Consider the following 18510-nt stretch of genomic DNA (forward strand, 5'->3'; position numbering starts at 1 on the left):
TTTTCCTCTTCTGCCATAAAATGAGGGTGATAATTCATGTTCGACGTTCAACACACACTCAAGATAAAGTGCTGGGCTCTGGGTTAGGTGATGAGAATTAAAAAAAAAAAAAAAAAAAAAAAGAAAGAAAAGAAGGAAAAGAAGGAAGGAAGGAGGGTAAGTGGGCAGGCAGGCTCCCGCCTTGGGGAATCTAGTCCAGAAAGCATCATCTCTGCTGTAAGTAGGGTGGCTGGGGATAGGGCTGGAAGATATTCAAATAAAGCAAACACATTTTCATAAATTCTTTGAAATCCCAAGCGAAAGCTGGTGTAGATTTAAGAACCTTGTATATAGGGGGAAATTCAAGCGAAAGATTGTACTGTTCTCCACTTATATTAAAATAAGATACGGCTCTAGGATTCTGAATTTAACAGCTGTTGGCATATGTGTCTCTTGCCACACTCATAAAAGTTTTTAATGTGCAATAACATGACATACAGCTCATCCCTTGTATGGTTGAATGCATTATTTATAATTAACTAACTTTGTACCTTCTCCACATGTGGAAGAAACAGCAATAGTTATCCATTTTTAGTTCCCAGGAAATAAGACTCTATTTATTTTTCATAGTGCCACTTACCTACCACCCTTTCTGCCAATGATTTGAATTGTTTCACAGTAGCTCTTATTTATTGCAACGCACGCACAACATGGGGGATGATGCCTGTTCAAAGCGAATTAGCCTGAAAGTTCGTCGGAAAATACTGAGAAGTTAGGTGCATCCTGCTTCACTGCAGATGCGTGTGGGGGGGGGGGGGGGACCAAAGACCACACTGTACCTGAATGCTTTCTTCTGTAAAATGAAAATGATCATATTAAGGTGGATAAACCTGAAAAAGCACCGGATGGAAGTTAGAACGTTAGAACGTTTGCCTGGCAGATTTTAGAGCTCATAATGATGATTCTCCATGAGTCACTGTGCCCTAGCATCATGGGGGGAATTTGGATCCGCAGAATGAAAGAACCCCATCCACACATTTTGCCCTAGGAAATGGTCTGCAGTTTTCTGCACTATATCCCATTTGGCAACGCTAACTCCCAGGCAGTTTCCAAAGCTCCCTTTCACGGCCAATTACAGGGATCTCTGCATTCGGGATCCTCTTTCCCCCATCTCTTACTCTCTCCCATAAATGAGGCTGAAAGCCACTGTGGGTCACATAGGGGACCATCCCGACCTTTGCAGGAAGTTCTGTTCTTAGAGTTCAGAGGAGAATCCTTGTTTCCGGATGAACCTCAGTGACAGAGACAATGCTCTATGGGAGCCCAGCTTTTAAAGGTTCGACTCATTTCAGGCACAGATGCAGTGCTCACAGAAGGAATTGAGAGACTGCTGATGACCTGAAGAACTTTGAATACACCACAGGAGTCCGGTGAAATATTAGGCACAAAACAAATGATCTAAGGGCTGGAAATAGATACAAATCATAGAGTGCCGGAGTAATTTATTCTAACTAGGGAAACCTAAGAGGCGTTCACAGAGGAATTTAAGCATCTGAGCTAAGACAAGGATGATAAAAGAACTCCAGTAGTCAGAAAAATGTCAACTGGTCTCTGGGGTTAGCTGGGCAAGAGGACACCACGGAGAAAGGAATGAGGTAAGCATAGTTAGGGGGTTGCTAAAGCCAAAGCAAATTTGGCCTTTTGGAGTGGGTAGAGTTCCCAAGAGGACAAAATTGGAGAGTGATGAGGTAAAGGCACCTTTCATCTTCAAGATAAATTATTTTTGAAATTTATTCTGCTAGTAATGGTCTACCATTTAGTTGTACCAAGAAGTGATCTAAGCAAGGGACACATTTTTAAATGGACACGTCTGTCTGTTTTACCAAAATGGAATGGAGTTGGAGGAAAGTGAAGGTATCATCAATCCCCAGCTGGGGGTTGGGCTTGTTCATTTGTGAGGCTTGGTCCTTCACTGGATTCCGATGATTACTACGTTATTTGTACAGTTTAGGTCAGACCCTGGGTTGGCTCAGGCCCAGGTGTAACCTCAGATAGCTGTGAGAAATTCTGTATGTCAAGTGCAACAGAATTCGCAGCTCTAGGACGTCCTGGAATCGCACACAGGTGTCATACGAAATGAGGCACACTCTCTTCTGCTTGATTTTCGGTTTTCATTTCTTTAATGAGAAAGAGATTCGTTCCACTTGTTTGTCCCACACCGTCTCATATTTATACTGCCGGATAAATGATTTCAATCGATAAAACCGATTAGCCTTTTTGTTTTCCTCCGATCTTTAGCATCTGTGCTCCCGAAGTCATTCTCGTATTAATCTGGTGTATTGATTTTGCTTTTCTAAATGACAGCAACCTCAGGCTGGCTGCCTCTCATTCCTTCCCTCCTCAGTCACTGCTCTTCCTAAGGCTAATTCCTGACATCCTACAGCGTTGTCCCGCCGGTCCCGCTTCTCCTAGGTCATTTGTAATCCTGCCCAGAAAGTCCTGTCTCCCTCCCACCCGCAGCCCGGTTACAGCAGTCCTCCCCCCGAAAACCAGAGGGTAAATATCAGCAGGACCCAGTCAGCACGGCGAGGTCTTCAGACACTTGCACTTCTAAATGTCCCCCTCCTCGGCTCAGATTGCTCGCCGCAGCCGGGAATTCTCGCGCCCCGATTACCCACCAACTCGGCGAAGGGTACCGGGGATGGGGCGTTCAGCTCCGCCCAGGCCCCGCCCCCGCCCCCGCCCCAGCCTTGTTCCCGCCACGCCCCCCGCCCCGCAGACTCGGTCGCCATCTCCTCCCTACGGCTCCACTGGCTCTAAGGCCCCGCCCCGTCCCGTTCCCGCCCCGCCCCCGGCTCCCGTCGCAGTCCCTCACCCGCCCCGGTCCCGAGGCCCCGCCTCCGGCCCCGCCTCCGTCTCGCTCCCGCCCCGCCCAGCGCTCACCTCCCCATCGCACGCCCTCCCCGGGCCTGAGGCCCCGCCCCGACCCCGCCCCCGTCTCGCTTCCGCCCCGCCCCCGGCCCGCGTCGCCGTCTCTCGCCTTCCCCGGGCCGCGCGGCCGGAGCTGGCACGGAGGAACGGCGGCCGCGGCTGCATCGCGGCCTGGGGACGCCGGCGCTCCGCTGAACTCGGGGTCCGCGAGAGTGCCCGTCGCGCGTGGATCTGCCTTCCGCGGTGCGGGGCTGCCCGGGGCGTCCGGCGTTCCCCGAGGGCGGGCGTGTCCTCGCGGCGCTGGGCGGGGGACCAGCGCGGGGCCGCAGCCTGTTGGAGCGCGGGGGGCCCCGTGCCCGGGGCGCGGGGAGCCCTGCGGGGGACGGCGCGGCCGGGCCCCCTGTGCGGAGCAGTTTTCTCGAACTCTCCACCTCCTCGTTGGGGCCCAGCGCTGCCGGGAGACCCCGTCCACATCTGCCGAAGGTAAGCGGACTTGGCCATTTAAGGGTCGCTTATCCCCAAACCACAGCCAGAGGTCGAGGGTGGGGAGCGGCGGGTGGGGGCGGGCGGCACGTTGGTAGGAGGCGAATGAAAAATATGCAACAGGCGGGGCGGTTCAGGAAACTCTAGCGTTAATGTTTCCTACGGAGAGGAGACTTGTCCAAGACTGAAACTTGCTTCGGTTCTTCCAAAGCCGAGCCGGGCAGAGGCGAAGCTGTACCTTAAGTCTGGGTGCGAGCTCCCTCTGGTGGCCTCTTGTAAGGATGGAAGGCGAGGCTACAGGTGCGATTGGAGCAGGACTGCCGTTCTTGCTCCCACTCACGGGCATGTGATTTCTCCTTGGAGAAACGTGATCATCTTGGTAGTTTCCCATACAAAGACACCTTTTGATCCCGTCAAAGCTACCCCCTCAACCGGAACCAAAAAGGTCCTTTCAACTTTCGCTTTTTGTCCAGGGACAAAGTCCCTTGTGACCCAAAGGACAAGAATGATTGCAGGACTCATCTTTGTGTTAACTGTACTTGAATTAAAACGTGTTCAATGAGTACAGCAAGCCACGGCTAAAATACTGCAGGAAAGTTACCTCCCGTAGGTGCTTGACACCTGCCACCATTCATTGTTAGCCTAATACGTGCATTTGAAAGTGTAAAGGGGGGGAAAAAAAGAAAAGAATCACTTGAGCTGAGATTGTATTCAAGGACAGATTTTATGGCTTTGCTACAATTTCTGTCAAGGGGTTGTAGAACATTTAAATCATCAGTTCATGTCCACTCCTAGCCTATCTGTAGCCTCAGAGCATTTTTTTGTGTTTTTCCCCCAGAAAGGAGTGTCATGAAAAAGGAGCAGAAAAGAACCGTCACTCTCGGTGAAAGGGGAGTTTTCTTTCCCAGTTGGTGGTTACTTCATGATTGGAAAAGAAGCACCTAGGTGGCTGAAGCGGTTAGATTTTTATAATTGTACTAATGAAGCTGATAAAAGAAGATATGAGAATACTTTCTCTGGGTCATAATAGGCGATGAGCAAGCCTGAACAGGACAGATTTGAAATGAGGGCAGAAAGTTTGAGCTTTTCAAAGCCAAGTGGGACTTTGCACACTTGTTGAGGATGTTCTTTTCCCAAAAATGGAAGAAGAAAAAAATCTCAAAGCAAAAGTGTAAAAAGCGGAAGGGAATAACAACCAAGTCGACTCCAAGAATTTCAGCAGTTCATCGACTCCTTTGGGCAAACACCCCTCACCCGCATCGTACACGTGGGTGATGTGATCGCTAGTGTTGGTTTCCCCTCCTAGGAACGACTTCTTGATTTGGATTTCGGAGTGATTATTCTTTTTGTTTTTCCCCCCTACAATGTGTGTTTTGACTCCTCATGTTAGATTTACGGAAAGGAAGTAAATCCTGAATTCATGGTATGTTTGACTATACCACTGCTTGGTGTGCGATATGGAAACATTAGAGGTTGTAACATTCCTTGAAGTTGTATTGGAAGCAGAGCTCTGCCAGGCAGACAGATAGTGTACGTTTTCTCTTCTTGGCAACCCCGCTTGCTTTGAATGAACCGAATGTCAGCTGGATCTCACAGCATATATGATTTACAGTCTTTGTTTTTTCGGGGCCTTAAATGTATGTTTTATACTGAGCAGATGGGAAACACATTGAGCACTGTGTGTGACCTGTATGCCTAAGGAAGGGAGCTCCCCGATGGATCATGGCGTTGATGTTTACAGGACATGTCTTGTTTTTAGCATTAGTGATGTTTGCTTTCTCTACTTTTGAGGAATCTGTGAGCAATTACTCTGACTGGGCAGTTTTCGCAGATGATGTAGATCAGTTTAAGACACAGAAAGTACAAGATTTCAAGCCCAGTCAAAAGCTGAAGAAAAGTATGCTTCATCCCAGTTTGTATTTCGATGCTGGAGAAATCCAGGCCATGAGACAGAAGTCTCGTACAAGCCATTTGCATCTGTTTAGAGCTATCAGAAGTGCAGTAACAGTTATGCTGTCCAACCCCACATACTACCTACCTCCACCCAAGCATGCCGATTTTGCTGCCAAGTGGAATGAAATTTACGGTAACAATCTGCCTCCTTTAGCATTGTACTGTTTGTTGTGCCCAGACGACAAAGTTGCCTTTGAGTTTGCCTTGGAATACATGGACAGAATGGTTGGCTACAAAGACTGGCTAGTGGAGAATGCACCAGGGGATGAGGTGCCTGTCGGCCATTCCTTAACGGGTTTTGCCACTGCCTTTGACTTTTTATATAACTTATTGGATGACCATCGAAGACAAAAATACCTGGAAAAAATAGGGGCTGTTACCGAGGAGATGTATGAGTATTCCAAGGTCCGTTCGTGGGGCAAACAACTTCTCCATAATCACCAAGCTACTAATATGATAGCATTACTCACCGGGGCTTTGGTGACCGGGGTAGAGAAAGGATCTAAAGCAAACATATGGAAACAGGTCGTCGTAGATGTGATGGAAAAGACGATGTTCCTTTTGAATCATATTGTCGACGGTTCTTTGGATGAAGGTGTGGCCTATGGAAGCTACACGGCTAAATCGGTCACGCAGTACGTTTTTCTAGCCCAGCGCCATTTCAGTATCAACAACTTGGATAATAACTGGTTGAAAATGCACTTTTGGTTCTATTATGCCACCCTCTTACCAGGCTTCCAAAGAACTGTGGGTATTGCAGATTCCAATTATAATTGGTTTTATGGTCCAGAGAGCCAGTTAGTTTTTTTGGATAAGTTTATCTTAAAGAATGGAGCTGGAAATTGGTTAGCTCAGCAAATTAGAAGGCACCGACCTAAAGATGGACCAATGGTCCCCTCCACTGCCCAGAGGTGGAGTACTCTTCACACCGAATACATCTGGTATGATCCCCAGCTCACCCCACAGCCTCCTGCTGAGTATGGCACTGTGAAAATGCACACGTTCCCTAACTGGGGTGTTGTCACTTATGGGGCTGGCTTGCCAAACACACAGGCCAATACCTTTGTGTCCTTTAAGTCCGGGAAGCTGGGGGGCCGAGCCGTGTACGACATAGTTCACTTTCAGCCATACTCCTGGATTGACGGGTGGAGAAGCTTTAACCCAGGGCATGAACATCCAGATCAGAACTCATTCACTTTTGCCCCAAATGGACAAGTGTTTGTTTCGGAAGCTCTCTACGGACCCAAGCTGAGCCACCTCAACAATGTGCTGGTATTCGCTCCATCACCGACGAGCCAGTGTAACCAGCCCTGGGAGGGTCAGCTGGGAGAGTGTGGCCAGTGGCTCCGGTGGACCGGTGAGGAGGTGGGTGACGCAGCGGGGGAAATCATTACTGCCTCCCAACATGGAGAAATGATATTTGTGAGTGGGGAAGCAGTGTCTGCTTACTCTTCAGCAATGAAGCTGAAGAGCGTGTATCGTGCTCTGCTTCTCTTAAATTCTCAAACGTTGCTCGTCGTTGATCACGTTGAGAGGCAGGACGGTTCCCCAATAAACTCTGTCAGTGCCTTCTTTCATAATCTGGACATTGATTTTAAGTACATCCCCTATAGGTTTATGAACAGGTATAATGGCGCCATGATGGATGTATGGGATGCACACTACAGAATGTTCTGGTTTGATCATCATGGCAATAGTCCCATTGCTAGTATACAAGAAGCAGAACAAGCTGCTGAATTTAAGAAACGGTGGACTCAATTTGTTAATGTTACGTTTCAGATGGAATCCACAATCACAAGAATCGCATATGTCTTTTATGGGCCATATGTCAATGTTTCCAGCTGCAGATTTGTTGATAATTCCAATTCTGGACTTCAGATCTCTCTCAATGTCAATAATACCGAACATGTTGTGTCCATTGTAACCGACTACCATAACCTGAAGACAAGATTTGATTACCTGGGTTTTGGTGGCTTTGCCAATGTGGCTGATCAGGGCCAAATAACCCGATTTGGTTTGGGCACCCAAGCGATAGCAAAGCCCATAAAACAAGATAGGGTTATTTTCCCCTTTGGATTTAAATTTAATATAGCAGTTGGGTTGATTTTGTGCATTAGCTTGGTGATTTTAACCTTTCAGTGGCGGTTTTACCTTTCTTTTAGAAAGCTAATGCGGTGGATCCTAGTCCTTGTTGTTGCCTTGTGGTTTATTGAGCTGCTGGATGTGTGGAGCACCTGCACGCAGCCCATCTGTGCAAAATGGGCAAGGACGGAGGCCGAGGCCAGCCCGAAGCCTTTGTCTTCAGAAGGGCCCCACACTGACCTTCCCAGTGTTGTCGTTACCTCACTTCCTGGTTCAGGAGCTGAAATCCTCAAACAACTTTTTTTCAACAGTAGTGATTTTCTCTACATCAGAGTTCCTACAACCTACATTGATATTCCTGAAACTGAATTTGAAATCGACTCGTTTGTAGATGCCTGTGAATGGAAGGCATCAGATATCCACAGTGTGCGTTTCCGTTTACTCCGCGGCTGGTTGCAGTCCTTAGTTCAAGACACAAAACTGCATTTGCAAAACATCCATCTGCATGAACCCAGTCGGGGTAAACTGGCCCCATACTTCACAGCAAATAAGGACAAAAAAAGAAAACTGAAAAGGAGGGAGTCTCTGCCCGAACAAAGAAGTAGAATGAAAGGCACCTTTGATAGAGATGCTGAATATATTAGGGCTTTAAGGAGACACCTGGTCTATTACCCAAGTGCACGTCCTGTGCTCAGCTTAAGCAGCGGGAGCTGGACCTTAAAGCTCCATTTTTTTCAAGAAGTCTTAGGAGCTTCTATGAGGGCATTGTACATAGTGAGGGACCCTCGGGCATGGATCTATTCAATGTTGTACAGTAGCAAACCCAGTCTCTACTCTTTGAAGAATGTACCAGAGCACTTAGCTAAACTGTTTAAGATAGAGAGAGGTAAAGGCAAATGTAACTTGAATTCAGGCTACGCTCTCGAATACGAGTCATTGAGGAAAGAATTATCAAAATCCCAGTCAAATGCAGTCTCCCTGTTGTCTCATTTGTGGCTCGCAAACACAGCAGCAGCACTCAGAATAAATACGGATTTGCTGCCCGCCAGCTACCAGCTGATCAAGTTTGAAGATATTGTACATTTTCCTCAGAAAACCACAGAAAGGATTTTTGCCTTTCTTGGAATACCTTTGTCTCCTGCTAGTTTAAACCAAATATTGTTTGCCACCTCCACAAACCTTTTCTATCTTCCCTATGAAGGGGAAATATCACCAACTAACACCAATGTTTGGAAACAAAACTTGCCTAGAGATGAAATTAGACTGATTGAGAACATCTGCTGGACACTGATGGAGCGTCTAGGATATCCAAAGTTTACGGACTGAACGCTGCAGGTCAGCAGACATTTGCACTAACACTTGCCAACGCGGTTTGTGGACGTGAACTAGAAGAGTTTGTTTATTCTTGTACTACGTGTGTGCGTGCGCGCGTGTTCCGTTCGTTACTTGCACAAAGATTGTTTTAAAAATAGGCACCATGTTTGGCCTCGCGGGATTTATTTTTACTTTTACGTCACTGCTTTCCTTGCCTGTGTTTCTGAAGTTTTCTTTTTTTTTTTTTTTCCTGTTGCAATGTTCCAGCTACAGAGGCACAGAGGAAGTTAGGGGATGGTGGGCAGGGGAGGTAGGAAGATTTTCCGGGCTTTCGTCGAACTCTCTCCCTCACCTGTAATTTTGCTGATCTATATGGGAACCTCAAACACTGCAAAAGGCCTTTCAATTGCTGCTTTGCCCAAGCATCTCTTGCTTTCAAGATGGACTACAAAAGTTCCTTATCTTTTTTAAAAGATCTTCTAACACATTTATCTTGCACCAAAAAAAAAAAAAAAAAAAATTGTGTATAATGTTCAGTGCTATCACTGGGGAAATGGTGAAACTTCCTATCATAACTGTAGGATTCCTTCTGGAAAATACAGATGGAAATACAGAATGAGCATTTTTTTTTCTTTTTGGAGGTCAGACACAGTGACCTGAAAAGCCTCCTTTAAGTTTTTTATTCAGAAGTAATAAGGAGTCAGTCTTCGAACAACCTGGGTACCAAGGGCTGGGAGAGTATTTTAGACTTGCTTGTCTGTTTAAAACTCTCTTTTCTCTTCTTTGCCTCCTTGGAGCTACAGCTGTTCCCATCCCACCACTCCCACTATCCTTTCTGTCACTGTCATGCAAACCAGTCGATGGTTATTAATTGTGGAAGTCCAGACGTTTGTGGGGATTCCCCCCACCCCCACCCCCTGACGATGCACTTTGCATTAAAGTCCGACACAGACTTAGAATCAGATTTCTTTTTGTGGAACGATCACTGTACGACTCAAAGCCATGCCCATGCTGCCAGTGTTTTTTTTTAGGCTGGAAATGAGTTGGAAACCTGCCTGACTTTCTTGCATCCCTTTGAATGAGTTTACAGACTGCCAGTGTCTGCAAAAGTTGAAGGCAAATGGGAGATGATGTCAGAGGCATCTGTTTCCTTTACCAGCTGCATCTCATTATAAATGTAGTCGTCATGAGATGTGGTTCATTTTATTTTGGTAGGCCCTGAAATCAAAACGCCATGCCATTATAAGCCCGTGGAGTGATTACAACGCGTTGGATGAAAACCATTAGGCAGCGCCCAGCCCTGATGAAAGAAAATCTCTGTGCAGATTGCTGTCTCCCTGACGTTTCAGACTGTGGTTCCCCCAAGCTCTCGAGCACTCGGGGGTCTGTCATTCTGACCTAGATAAAAGCGGTTCCTTCTCAGTCGTTTGTTATTATGTCAGAATGTGCCTCCAGAGTGATGAGGCTGTGGATATGTTACAGCCCAGCCAACCCTAAGTGGCCTGTCAGTTTTCTTCCATTAGAGTGTGAACACAGACCGCTCCTCCCCCCTCCCCATGTACTTCCTTCCCATCGCTCTCTGCTTTCTCGCTCCAATGTCGAAGTGAACGAAAATCATATTAATATAAGTGGAGAGGGCAGCCAAAGACCTGAGTCTGCACAGGTATTCTCCAGGGAGGTTACTCTTCCTAGCTCAGGACCAGCAACAAGCACGAAACACTGCCGCGCGGGTGACAGCACTCGTTCCGTCGTTGGTCGTAGTCTGTGTGTCTCCTGTCAGTTCCCGGGACGTGTGATGTCAGATCAGATCCAGGGTAAAGGCTTTGGGTGGCCAGTAATAGGTCTGATCAGGGTAAGAATTACAAATGCGTGCAGGTCACAGAAGAAAGCAGAAGCTGTACCACTGCCTCTGAACTTGGTGGAAACACCCCCATGGGCAGCAGGGGGAACCAGGTTGAAGAACCAGGTTGAAGATGTGGGGGGAATCGGGAGAGATGGGGAAAATGAAAAAGACTGGTTCTGTGAATGAATATGGGAACGTGTTCTTGATAGCTGAAGAAAGGGACATATTTTATTTTATTTTTTTCCCCAGTGTTTGTTTATATTTCAGAGAGACAGAGTGTGCGTGGGGAGGGGCAGAGAGAAGAAGGAGACAGAATCCGAAGCAGGCTCCAGGCTCCGAGCTGTCAGCACAGAGCCCGATGCGGGGCTCGAACTCACGGACTATGAGATCAGAGATCATGACCTGAGCCAAAGTCCGACACTTGGCTGACTGAGCCACCCAGGCGCCCCAGAAAGGGACATACTTACTACAATGATCTTTACAGTGTCCTAACTTTCGCCGCCACATAGCAATGCCAAGGTGAACTTTTCCTGTCACTGTTCTCACCCACTCCCACCCCAAGGGAGAGTTTTCCGGAGGAGATTTCTATTTGCGGATTCCCCTGTGAGGAGTGTGAGGGGTGAGGGACGACCCGGCCATTGGACGTGCACACATGTGTTCGTGCTTGGGGCCCCCCGCCGTATAATCGCAATTCCTAAGGTGGTTAACTCCCAGGACGTGCTGGTCTTGCATCCTTAGGGTGTTAGCCTCAGATAAATCCGGATAGCCTCCACATCTAATTTTATTCTTACCATCTGGAAAATAATTACGGGGATGATTGTCACTACGTGACACTTCTAAAGGAAATACCTGTCCTCTCGGTAAGATTAACCCCTTTCTTTGTTAACTTCTGGAAACATAGGCCTAATTGGGATAACAGCTGTTATTAAAATGAAATTTAAGTCTTGAAATTAAAAAAAAAGACTTAATTTTGCTAGCAAAAGTAACAAACCCAGTGGTAATAATAGGGTTCTGGAGAGTTTGAAATGCAGATTAGTCACTTAGGATGAAAAAGGCCATGTCCGGAATTGAGCTTATTGTAATCAAAGTCTGGCGAGGCTAGGAAGTGGGAGACTCTTCAAGAAAAGGAAGATAAATTTGTGACTATGCTTAAAATTAATTGATAGAAACCTAGAGAGGTGCAAGTTGAAAGCAAATGACAAGAATGCATGCACATTAGGTCTAGACCCCAAATATTAGACATTTGATCGGCTGTCTCTTTAAACCAACAGGGAATTAGTAAATGCCTGGCGAGAACAGGGTGTTAAACTCTGAGTCACGGCCGGGGACTTGCCACAGAGCCCTCACCGAGTGTATTTGTAGAAGAACCTCCCCTCCACACACACCAGTGCATCTTAAACATGTTACCCCTGTACCACTGACTGGATTAGCGTTCTTTACCAGCCCTTTCGGGGGCCTCGCCGAAGATCCTAGCCATTCTTGATAACGTGAAGTCTATCCAATTATCTGGGAGTAGACATTAGCAATGGTTTTAACATCACTACGTTCCACTGGCTTGATTAACTGATGATAATTAGCAAAATATTCACTGGTTTCTTTAGCAAAAACGTAAATAGGCAATATGTGACACCATGTTCAGAGGTAAGGATGCCTAACAGGATACATCAAGGAATTTCGTATGTGGGCTGTTTACTGCTTACGTACGTAAATGTTGACTAAAGCATGTCTAAGACATCAAAAAATGGCTGCTGTGGCAGTTTTTTCCATTACGTCACTAGTATCTTGATTTCCCTTCATGTTGGCAGAAAACTCCGAATAATATTGCAAGAACTAAATGACTGATGTTTGCACAAAGGATGATAGGAACTTGACACAGCAGATCCTAACATTTGCTACTTCACGCGTAGATGCTTGAGCTGTAATTTATAGGAGTTTAGGTTCTATGTGGTCCAAGTAACGTATACATGTTTAATTCTGTTTCCAAAGACAGATTCAGCTAAGGCTTCCAGACCTTTTGTTTGGTTTTGTTTTGTTTTTCTTTCACACTTACCCAGTTCCTCGGCGAAGAAAAGATAGACTGAAGATCATAAACAGAATTATTGAAACAGTATGTATAACAGGACTCCACTGCTAATAAATAAAAAGCTAAAAGCAACTTGGCTCTGGTTGGGATAATTTTGCAATAGCTCTCTTGAGGTCTTTGGGGAACCGTGAGGATTTTATGTGGGGCTGAGAAGGCAGGGGCTGGGAAACGGGAGACGCGTTGAATAGGGACACGCAGCCTCATTATTTCAGCTGCGAAACTTGCACCCTTCAGTGACACGCTTGTCCCCTCTCCCCTAACTCAATCCCGGCCCTGTCTCTGGCTTGGACTCGTGTCACTCGACTGCATACGTCATCCCACTTGCTGAATGGCAAGGTATCTCGGTACTATGCACCTGTGCCCTGCATCCCCCCCCACTGCCGTGGCTGAGATCTTCGTGCTTTGTGATACCTCTCATAAGAAGGTTGCTCGAGACATTCTCGAGTCTGTGATGCACAGAATTGGCACAGAAGAGAAGGCTCTGTAGTGAATTAGTCTCTGACGTGCTACACATTGGACCGTAAGGTTTTCACATGTCTTGTTAAAATCCTCGCAACTGTATACGGTACTTATTTTACAGGTAAATTCGAAACCCCTATTATCTCCGTGGGAAATACATTTTTGTAAAGGAGTTTTCAGTGGACTTACGATTCATCAGTTCATTTATTCACCCTATTTTTGGGTATCTACGGTCAAGATACTGACTAGCGTGAGGTAAGAATACAAAACTCGGTTGACTATGGCCCTGCTGTGTGAGGAATGAGCAGTGTTTCCAGACTGCAGAGCTAATAGGAATTCATCGGGAAGAAAAAGCGGTAGAGGGGCATGTGCCAGGTAGGGATTGTCACCGGAGGAAAGACACCAAACAGTGTTGTCTGTCCTGGCATGGACACGATTGGTTTATTTCTGCAGTGCTGGATGTGAGGAGAGGGAGCCGTTTACTGAGTCAGAGGAAGTTGTGGTTGGTAAACTTGGAGAGAGATCACCCCCCGTTTTTTTCCGAACTAGGTTTTGGCTCTAGGTGTCACAAATCCCATTAAAGAGTAGCCTTTTCCAAAAAAGTAGCGCAAATAAAACCAACACTTGTGCTCTCTCCGCTCTCACGCACTCAACTACCCCAACACATTTAGGACAAAGTAGTTTGGTCTACAGGTGAATATCACCAGCAACTCTGAAGGGGAAAGGATGTGGGAGTGTGGTCTGACCGGTTGTGTGTGTGTGTGTGTGTGTGTGTGTGTGTGTGTGTGTGTTGCTAGTCATGACAGGAAGAAAGATAGGGCTGTGTGTTCCACGCAGAGTCCCGCTGGCCAGTAGCATTTTTCCTCTCCCTCCTCTTGAGAACCTCCAGACCCACGTTGCCAGGCACAGCTGTCAGTACTGGGAATGCGGTGGTGAACGAGACCTATGGAGCTGGCAGTCTAGCGGGGACTAGAAAGAAACACATTCTTATTTTGCATTTCACAGCGATTCCAGTTCAAAGGCGCCTGCACCAAGTGGAAGTGAAACCTCTTGTCAAATCTGTGACTAACAATCAAATGTATTCAAGTAGAATTCAGTTTAGGAAAAAGAAAAAAAAAAATCTGGTCTTTTCTCCACCGTGTAAATAATACCAGCAGGAAGGGAGGGAAAGAGGGGAGGGAAGGGAGGGAAGAAGGGAGGGAGGGAGCCAAAGAGGGGAGGGAGGGGTGGGAGGAAGTTGGAGCACAGAAAGCAAGGTGCCCAAGGAGAGTGGCTCCTGTAACAATTGCGTTAATCATTCTCTGAACGATTGAAAACTCTCTTTGAAATCTTACTGTGGTTAAAACTTGAGAAAAAAAAATATAAATTGTAATTTGAGCAGATCTTTTCTGTAGTACATTGCATTTGCTCTTTCTGTTTTGTTTAAACTATTTTTGTATTGCACTTTCTTAAGATCAAATGTAATTTTTCTTGGAAGTGTATTAACACTGACGTTGAATTTTACTTATGTGTTTCGGGTTTTCAAATGTCTGAGATATGTGATGTTCTCCCATATGTTGTCTTCCTCTCTATTTCCAAAACTGGGATTATGCATTGTTCTTAGTGGTTTCAGGGAGCAGACTTTCACACACATGTGACATCTGTGATGCTCTACATTCTTTTTTTTTTTTTTTTTTTTTTGGAAACTAGTTTAGCTCCCAATCACTGTCACTGGTCTCATTTAGAACATGAGCAGTATAAACACTCCAGGCTCTGCATAAAATCTGGCCTCCCTCTACGAACAATGCATAACACGCTCCTTACCTTATTTATTGCAGGATGCAAATACGCTCTAAACCCTTATTGCACTACGGTGAAAGACTACAGCCTGGTTTTTCTAGCATTTATTTATTGTTGTAATTATGTATTCATTTATTCCTTCACCTTCCGAAAGATTAGTTTTGTTGTAGATTTGTTTAAAGTACATGGGATTTTAAAATATGGCTATTTTAACCATATGAAGCCTTTTTAATTTGATGCCTCAACGTGGTGTTTCACAAAAAAAACTTTGAAGGGGGGGCGGTTATTTGGAGGTAGAGGCACGTGATACTCCAACCAAGACGTGATGAAATTGCTTTCATGAGATACCCAGAAAAAGATACATGCATGTAAAGGATACAGTTAACAGAAGTCAGGCCTACACAAAATAGGTGGTCTTAATCCTCATTTTAAGACATCAACCTGCTCCCTGTGGCTAATTCAGTGCTAACCGTGCACAGCACGCTCACAGGGGGCTTATGAGTACCAACGCAGGAGGTTCTTTCTTCACACTTCCCAAAATAAACCGAATTGTACATACATTCAGTTACTACTCTACCTTCTACCCAACACTGTTTATAGAACGATCTCTAAAGCTATCAAAAATCGCCCACTGTGGGGCGCCTGGGTGGCGCAGTCGGTTAAGCGTCCGACTTCAGCCAGGTCACGATCTCGAGGTCGGTGAGTTCGAGCCCCACGTCAGGCTCTGGGCTGATGGCTCGGAGCCTGGAGCCTGTTTCCGATTCTGTGTCTCCCTCTCTCTCTGCCCCTCCCCCGTTCATGCTCTGTTTCTCTCTGTCCCAAAAATAAATAAAAAACGTTGAAAAAAAAATTTTACAAAAAAATCGCCCACTGTGGAACACACAAGTAGAAAGTGCATGCTTGAACACACACACACACAACTTGGCCGAGTTTCCTCCCTACAAGAGGCATGAGGTTTTCTGGGAATAACTAACAGAAGACCCCTGTGGGACTTTCACCGGCCTTCTTTGTACCTTCCCCCCCCCCCCCCCCATTTCCTGGCTTCGTTTGAAGGGAGCCATTTCTGTTACCATGTTACATTTCTATAACACTTTCATGTATTAGACGAGCTTTGAAATGAAAACAAAACGGAACACAAAGCGCTAGGTCAGTAGATGCTGAACAGCTGTGAGGGCTTGGGCGCCTTTCTTCCTTTTAAGTCTCCATTTCCCTCTCTGTAAACCTCCCCAGCGTCGATGCATGGATTAAATAAAATCACATGTGAAAGCATAATAGAGCAGTACTCGTTTCCTCTTTGGGATCCCCTACAATTCTCTGGTCTTTTACATTGTGGTTTAGTATTTAAGGTGTCATCTATTTTAGTGCGGTAGTTAATAGATCAATCGAGTCGCACAAACGTGTACAGTGACAACTCTACAATTGACGTGTTAATTCTATATTGTAACCATTGTAGTTTTTCTATTTTGTTTTTTTCCACTTATTTATTATGAGATGAACGTGAAAGCTGCGGTGTGCAAGACTATGTGTGAACTCTGCATTTACCCCACTAGCTATGGTGGAAGAAGTGGAAACCAGTTGGAGGTATAGCATATCCAAATTACATATGTGACGATTACTCACCATAACACCAGACATAGCAAAGATGACATCAATATACAACGATCAGATCTGTATAGAATCTTTTCTGTGAAATCACGTGTCATTCACACATATTCTTTGAGTTGGAGTAAAATTCTATAGTGTCTTATCCTCTGGTTTCTGCTCTGTAGGTTTGGATGCTTTCTCTCTTCCATGACTGTGTATTAAAGACCCAGGAACAAATTCCAGCACCTCCAGCCAGAAACTCCACCTTCCTCAGCAATGAGTACAAAAAAGAAAGTACCTCTGGGTTGGATCCAAGAGCCCTGGGTGACCTATGATAGTAGGGTTCATACCACTGATAGACAGGAAATCTAGTTTTGTGATGGGTTTTGTGATATGGTTCACTCTATGCAAATTAGAAGACACTATTGTGTTGATCCCTGCGTATGATGGCTCCATTTCTCCCATGGCTCAAATTGTAGGTATTGCGGATATGCAAATTAGGTTACACTAATATGTTGACACTGAAAAGTTGTGATGACCCTATGTGGAAGTCAGAGCTGTCCTCTATGATATTGATAAGTTTCTGTGGCCAGAGCTGGAGCTTAAGAGTGAGGAATTCTATATTCACATACTCTACAAAGCATATGTGATACAAGAAAATTTAATAACAGGCACCTGGGTAGCTCAGGTGGTTAAGCATCCAATTCTGGATTTCAGCTCAGGTCATGATCCCATCGTTGGTGAGATCGAGGCCTGTGTCAGGCTCTGCACTGACAGTGTGGAACCTGCTTGGGATTCTCTCCCTCCCTCTCTCTCTTCCCTGCCTTGCCCGTGTACGTGCATGCTCTCTTTCGCTGTCTCTCTCAAAATAAGTAAACTTAAAAAAAAGAAATTAATAAAATGAGCAAGAGTATACCCATCATCCATAGTTACTACTAGTAGTGAAGCCTTCCATCTAACCTTCCATTATTACATCCTCCTGCTCCCAACAATGATCCCAGAGGGAACATCTATCCTGGGTTTGTGTTTACTATTTCCTTGCTTTTCTTTACAGCTCCACACATGTGTTTATCCTTCAACATACTGTATATTTTTGCATGGTTTCAAACATTATCTAAACAATAACATACTGCGTATATTTTTGTGCAACTTGCTTTTCTTTACTCAAAATTTTGTTTATCTAATGCTTATGGATGTTTGTAGGTGGAGGTCACTTATTTTCAACGTGGTCGTGTCCCATTGTATGAGGATACCATTATCTGAACTTGCCATGTTTTATCTTTTATCCTGCTGGATTTGGGAAATCTACCTAATTTGTGAAAATTCAAACATCGCATGTAAAAGTTGGATATGTTCTTTAAAGTCCCCATTGTAAGAATTTTGTTACTGTGTTTTGTTTGTACCTAGAACCTTTCCACACCCCCATTCCAACCTCCTTTCTGGTGTGTGTGTGTGTGTGTGTGTGTGTGTGTAAGACTGAAAGCATATCCTCAACATCAAGATGATGCCAAGTTATTATTTTCTAGATTGTACAAATTGACCCTCTAGCCATTATGGAAAAGTTTCTGTCGCTCCAAATTTTCCCCTAGACATGGCATTTTCAGACTTTTAAAATATTTTCCTCTCTGCTGGGGTAAGGGAGTCACATTTGTTTTTTTTCCTGGATGTGGAAAGACAAAGATGGAAGTGAAGGGTGTCACATTTTTGTCTTTATCTGCAGGCTTTCGAATATTAAGGACATACAGCATATACACCCTGGTGTGTATGTGCACACACACACACACACACACACACACGTAGTACTCTTTACTATTTCCATTTGTGTTTCTTTTGTGAAATGAAATCCATATTCCTCTCTTTCACCCATTCTTCTATTGAGTTCTTTCTTCTTTTTCTATTGATTCATTGAAGTTTACCATATATTAATAATACTAACCCTTTTTTGGTCGTATGTGTTGTCAATAACTTTTCAGTGTATATTTTCGTGGTCCTTGGACTGTCACTTTTGTGATGTATTTTG

The 18510-nt window shown here is 45.2% G+C and overlaps 1 protein-coding gene across 3 annotated transcripts; it reads left to right on the top strand.

Annotated features, from left to right (window-relative positions):
• The first annotated feature begins 3005 nt into the window (after positions 1-3005).
• DSEL (dermatan sulfate epimerase like) lies at positions 3006-12740 on the top strand. Of its 3 annotated transcripts, none has more exons than XM_058691847.1 (3): positions 3006-3393; positions 4232-8763; positions 9774-12740. In XM_058691847.1, the coding sequence occupies exon 2, from the start codon at positions 5116-5118 to the stop codon at positions 8752-8754; it is 3639 nt and encodes a 1212-aa protein (XP_058547830.1). In that variant the 5' UTR covers positions 3006-3393; positions 4232-5115; the 3' UTR covers positions 8755-8763; positions 9774-12740. The 3 variants fall into 3 exon arrangements, with proteins under 3 accessions (XP_058547830.1, XP_058547831.1, XP_058547829.1); XM_058691848.1 differs by lacking the exon at positions 9774-12740 and adding an exon at positions 9016-9288; XM_058691846.1 differs by lacking the exon at positions 9774-12740 and having other exon boundaries at positions 4232-8903.
• The last annotated feature ends 5770 nt before the right edge of the window (positions 12741-18510 follow it).

Source organism: Neofelis nebulosa, chromosome 11 (genome assembly GCF_028018385.1).
Source record: "Neofelis nebulosa isolate mNeoNeb1 chromosome 11, mNeoNeb1.pri, whole genome shotgun sequence".
Taxonomy (NCBI): domain Eukaryota; kingdom Metazoa; phylum Chordata; class Mammalia; order Carnivora; family Felidae; genus Neofelis; species Neofelis nebulosa.